This window comes from Mobula hypostoma, chromosome 1 (genome assembly GCF_963921235.1).
Source record: "Mobula hypostoma chromosome 1, sMobHyp1.1, whole genome shotgun sequence".
NCBI lineage: Eukaryota > Metazoa > Chordata > Chondrichthyes > Myliobatiformes > Myliobatidae > Mobula > Mobula hypostoma.
In genome coordinates this window covers 72,629,777-72,635,825 of record NC_086097.1, presented here as the reverse complement: position 1 = coordinate 72,635,825, position 6,049 = coordinate 72,629,777, and the positions used below count along the sequence as shown (strand labels likewise).

The window sequence follows — 6,049 nt, the reverse complement described above, 5'->3', positions numbered from 1 at the left end:
CGGTCGCATTGGGGCGATGCAAAGTAAAAGCATTTCTTTTTGCTTCACCTCAACGCAAAAATTATTTTGAGCATTGAATCGCCTGGCCTTCAAGATGTGTCAGTGTCGCAGGATTCTCCACACCAAGTTCACCACCTTCCTCGGGCTGCGAGAGGCTCGAGTCCGGGAGTGGCACAGGTGGTTTGAGTAATGTTAACAAGTGTCTGGCTTTCGGCTGAAAGTTGCCGCTTTCGCTGCATCCTTCAAACCGTAGATGTAATCAGAACATTGGTATGTTATGCACATCTCCTTCCTGCATCGAACGTCAGCGCAACAATACGAAGAGTCATTGTACTGCGGAGTGACCTGCGGGATTCGGCAATTTTAAATGAAGATTAGTGTGCCGTATAATCACAAATTGACCAGCAATACCAAACGCATAAATGGGACAAGTGTTAACAATGTTGATGATTTTTAAACGCATCTTCTCTCTAGGATGAACTGTTGACGAATGAAACAGATCCCTGGTAGAATTTATGCCGCGACTTTAATATCGCTGCAGTGTGGCGGTCTGCCCGGTCTCACGTTTACGCTGCCCAACACCTGACAAAAAAAAACGCGTGAACCCCGAGTTTCCCTGCTCTCTTTCATAAATCCACATTAAAGACACGCTTGTTTATAGAGCGAGGGAGTTCTCATAGCCTTCTGGGATCCAAGGGGATCCCGAACCCCGCTTTTTCTGCGTTCGACTCGCCAATTTAATGCGGTTTAAGATCCAGGAGAATGTTTTACGAACCACACTCTACGCAAAATAGTTACTGTATAATCTTATCCCCACACCAAATGGGAAACACATATATTCTGTACGATACTTTTAAAAATAATTGCAGTGTTAGTGTGTGTACAATTATTGATTGTAAAAGTATGAAACATTTTGTCCTTTCAGCAACTGTATGTTAAACTTTAATGTGGGAAACACAGTCAATCATACGAATGAAAAAATAGTCAGGGAACCAAGTGTTGGGGATAAGGAACTCCATGGGTGAGACACGGTCAGTGATTGGAGATCTCCAGATTTATAACAGGGTCGCACAGACAGCATTCTCTAATTGCGAGTGAGAAGTAAATAGTTTAAATTCTTAAGTCAGTAATACCCACTCCACGGAACAACCTTCCATTCAACGAGTATTGTTGGTGTTGTCGAAGTGAATCATTTGGGTTACAATGTGCGTATCGGGGAGAACAAATTCAGCAATAGCAAAAGGAGGCAGCTTTGCAGAAGCGATAGCTGGCTTCCTCTCCTTTTCCGTCTGCTTATCTGTTCCTCGCTTCATGCTTTGACCTTGCATTCCACCTATAATGAAAGATCGCTATCAACAACTAAATGAAACGAGGATCGATCAAAGAAATTGCGATGGGAATGTAGATTCGCTCAGTCTACGTCGATCTGAGTGGCACGGTTGCGGCACCGTGTTGCGCAGAACACAGATCTGATACCCTTAAATGGTACTTCGATAAATTCAGTGCGGGTTAATATTCCACCGATCACCGTACACACACACCAGTCATTGTGAAGATGCGGTGTCGCCCTTCACTGTCAGGAGATGATCAGAGCCGGACACCTGGCAGATTAATCTCCTCTCCCTTCCAAAAAGGCCTCTTCAGTTTAAGTGTCAGTGAACAGCGGCAGGATAGCAGGATCGGAGCATGGAGAGAACGCATTTGTAGCAATCTAATAAACGATTTTATTCAGAAAGCAAAACAAAATGCCGCTACTTTATTCAATACAATTTCGCGATTAAAAGGGCTTTATAAATTGAATTGGTATTCTTATTCTCAATTTGAAAACAAAATATCATCGCAGTAACGTGAAAAATATCTTAGAATTTAAAACAAGGGAATTGAAAATAAAAGTATACGTGAACCACTGGAAAATAGAAGTGGAAAGGAAAGTGAAAAGAGGGGCGACGTAATGAAGGAGAAGGCAGACTGTGTTAGAGCAGCGTGCCTTGAATCAGATATCAGTGTGTCGCATTTGGGTGCAATCATTCATTTCAACGCCAGCCAACGATACCCCGCTCTCTCCGCAGATTTGTAGCTGTCATTGGAGTTGCCAAGGTCTGTCTCTCCTCCGTGTCAGGGGATACTCCGAGTGCGGTAATCCTATTTCAGTTACCGCCGGGGATCTAGTACCCTTGAGACCAATTCACAATAAGATAGCCACCCTGACTCTGTTTGCATTCGAGGGAGAAAGAAGGGACAATGAGCACCGTAACGCTGGCAGACTGTTCACTCTACTGAGCCTACTTAGTCCGCACACCGAATCTCTTTGTACCTCACGGAGGCATAGTGAATCCAAATCCAACTAGAGGAGGTGGCACGGCTCCATAGTGATCGCAGTACCTGGTCATGCCGGTTGCAGTAAGGTCGCCGTGGGTCGAAGTGCGAACACCCAGTTATGAGATCGGAGAAAGTTGGGGAGAGGGAAAATAACATCCACTGCATTTAACTGAAATGCTATTCCTTGCTTTGTTGGTGCCAGGAGTGAGGAGTACATTGGTATACAAAACTAACGTTGGGCGGTCAATTCGTGTTAAATGGAGATTATTTGGCCAAGGTCAATCTAACAAAATTGCCAATCTATACTCACTTTCTAGTATAAAAGGATCCAGCAGGTCCTTCTTCTCACTGCAGATACAAGTTCATTTCCCACTACACTGCGTGCATTTTAAAAATATTTCAAGTGAAGAGTATAGTGAATTATTATTTTAATTTATAATTAAATATTTCGTTGGAGGTAGATTCTGGTCATGGTCATGGGGCAGCGCCGTTTTCCCCGCGCACACACAATACATACAATAAGATGACGTTCAAACTATTTTCTAGAAAACTATTATTTGTCTTTTAATTGATATACACAAATAAAATACATCTATCATGTCTAACTGTATACAACAAGCGACTGAACTGCATACAATTTAAAATATCTAAAATATAAATTTACAAGTCAACATAAAAGGGAAAGAGAACTGCGAACGCCGATTTCTGATACTCTCCGACCTCAATTTTCAAACCAAGACAGTTTTGACAAATGAGATGTCTATAACAATCCTAAAATTATAGAAAATGTCCGGTGTGCACAGTTTAATAAAGGACTCAGATCTGAATCGTTGAACACTCCATCTCCTTTACACAGTTGCAATTGCGACAGTAAAGATGTGCATCAGTAATAAGGAAATGAAATGAATCCGATTGCTTTGATTTGCCCAGAATAAGTTATTCTATATCTTCACAGTAACCCTGAAAAGTCTTGTGTGGCTTCAACTCAGTTGCCGAAACACCTGCAAGATCTACTCCCTCGCACGTAGAAGCACGCAATCCCAAACGTATTGAGGTAGGCGATTCAGATCTGTTCTGGATTGTTCCGTAAAATTACACCTGACATTTGTCAATCGATGTGCAGGACAATAACAGAGAACTGGTTTAAAAATAAATGATAGGCCTGGGTTCTGAATCTAGGGAAGTAGGACAAAAACGGAAGCGGGGATGTAGGAGTGTATCAAGGAGAATATTGGCATGATGGTGTGTGTGTATACTGGAATTAAGGAAGAGATTTTGGGAATTTCTATCGGCTGTCAACTCAGGGTAATGAAAGACCAAATTTATAAGATAGAATGAGAGGATGATAGCCACAGACAGAATGGTGACAGTGGACGAAACCAATTATTTAAATATGGACGCAATGAACACGAGGAGTTCGGAGTGGGAGGAAATTTTGCACGGCGTTCGGGACAACTTTCTGATCAGTGTGTTTTTGTTCCGGTAGGAAACCTACCTTTGGCTTTGGAAATATATCGGATGACAATCTAGAAAAGACAATCTGGAAAACCATATAGGCCATTCCAAGGTAAAATCTAACTGGAGAAGGGCCAGTTTCAATGGGATAAAAACATATTTATCCAGGGTAAAGTGGAATCACAATTTGGCAGACAGAAAAGTAACTGAACTGTGAAGTGCGAATGCTTCAGCCATAGTCTAGGCACAGTTCCACGTGAGCGACGGGTAGGGATTAAAGCCACAGCTCCTCGGATAATCGAAAAGGATGGGTAGTAAAAAAAAGAGCAGGTGTAAATGACTGAATAATATATTCCAGGTTGTTAACAAAACTGAGAACTAGGCTGATCCCAGAACGTTCAGATGATGTTTTAAAATAAATAACAGATGCAAAGAGAGCACGAGAAGTCTGGCAACACACATAAAAGGGAATCCAAAAATATTCCTCGAGTGTGTGAGGCGGGGCCTATCAGAGATCAAAAGGGAAATCTGCTCTTGGAGGCAGAGATATTAAATGAGAGAATGGCATCAAAGAAGAAGACTGTCAGCGTCTCGTCAAAAGAAATCATGAGATTATGTATGGGATAACAAGGGGAAATGGAAAGGCCACCTGAATGTAAAGTGGGCAAGTCACCTGGTGCAGACGGATTGCGCCCTGTACAGCTGAAGGACTATGGCGAGCCCAGCCTACAATGATTGCGGTCACATCCAGAAAGAGGCTGTATGGATAACCCCAACTATCACAAACCAGACAGTTTACCTTCGCTGGTGAAAAAAGTTCTAGAAACAATATCAGGAGTAGTATTAGCGGCCCTTTAGCACATATGGATTGACCAGAGAAAGCCAGCATGGAACTGTTATAGGCAAATTATGTTCAACTAACCTGACAGGTTTCTTTTTTGACAAAGTGACACAGAGCATAATGAGAAAAATGCAGCTAATCTGGCATATGGGTTGCCAAAAGTCATTTATTAAAATGTCACACACAAACATCATCGAGATTCAATGGCATGCAATAAAATGGGCTGTGATGGTTTGGATGGGGCATTAGGTAACAATGAATGTTACTTAAAAGGCGGCACCGTAGCATAACGGTGAGCGCAACGCCATTACAACGTCAGCAGCCCGGGTTTAATTCCGCCGCTGTCTGTAAGGAGTTTGTATGTTCTCCCCGTGTCGGCGTGGTTTTCCTCCGGGTTCTCTGGTTTCCTCCCACATTCCAAAGACATACGAGTTAGTAGATTAATTGGTCACATGACGCGGGTTCGTTGGACCGGAAGTACCTGTTACTGCGCTGCATCTCTAAAGGAGTATCGTCAACGTTATCAGAAGTGAAGAGTACTGTGGAGTTGCCTAGAGTTCATTCCGGAACCGCAGTTTTCTTCTTAATGTATTTTAATAATTACATTTTTTTTATATAGAACTTTAAAGTGAAGAGGCTGGTGAAATAGGTGATCATGTGGCTGACGTCATAGAAAGTGTATATCTTGGTAGGAAAAATGGGAAGTCGCGACATTGCTACATGAACTAAAACGGTACAAGGAGATAGGGGTTGTTTGGTTCTTTTGTGCGTTATCCATTGAAATTGCCGGATCAGTTACCAAAGGCCACTGAAACCCAGGCTTTGCACCCAGAGGCAAGGTGGATAAGAGGCGAAGCCATGTTGAACACAGTTTTAGTGTTGTCTCTACGGGCTAGGGTGGAATTTAAAGTCTTTGGAGAGGATGCAGAAAAAATTTACCAACATGATTCTACGGCGAGGAGTTTTGAAAAGACAGGATTTTCTTCCCGGAAGGAATACGGTGGCAGGGATATCTGACAAAGATATTTAAATTTACTCCGGGACGTAGCAGATATCGCGAAGGCGATCGACCGAGGAACCAAAGTGACTTTAGACTTTTTTTTTGAAAGCTCAGCGGGTGTTGGTGGTAAGGAATGCACTGTTACATGGTTATGATGAGACCATCCTGTAATTCTGTTATCTACCCGTCAAACCGGCCAGCTGCGTATGTCGATGTTTGTATGATGCAAGGTTGTCTCAACTTTCAAAAGCCAGTTGCAACGACATAGTCACGTGTACTTCAAAGCCAAAACTTTACTAGCAGATCATGTAAGCGTGAAATAAATTAGACTTTATTAGCAATGATCGAAGCCGGGCAGTGTTTGTCCTCTGGCATTTGTTAGGTATGTGCACTGCTGAAACGAGGCGTATTTACTTTTCAAATGCACTCTTACC

The 6,049-nt window shown here is 42.5% G+C and overlaps 1 protein-coding gene across 1 annotated transcript in view; it reads right to left on the bottom strand.

Moving 5' to 3' along the window:
- Positions 1–1,204: 1,204 nt before the first annotated feature.
- Positions 1,205–6,049, bottom strand: part of LOC134347941 (RNA-binding protein Nova-1) — a 273,130-nt gene continuing 268,285 nt past the window's right edge. The window contains exons 6-7 of the mRNA XM_063050617.1: position 6,049; positions 1,205–1,333 (exon numbers count right to left, since the gene is read on the bottom strand). The exon at position 6,049 is cut by the window's right edge and continues 37 nt beyond it. Of these exons, the coding sequence (XP_062906687.1) occupies positions 1,294–1,333; position 6,049 (41 nt within the window). The 3' untranslated portion in view covers positions 1,205–1,293. The remainder of the gene's footprint in view (positions 1,334–6,048) is intronic.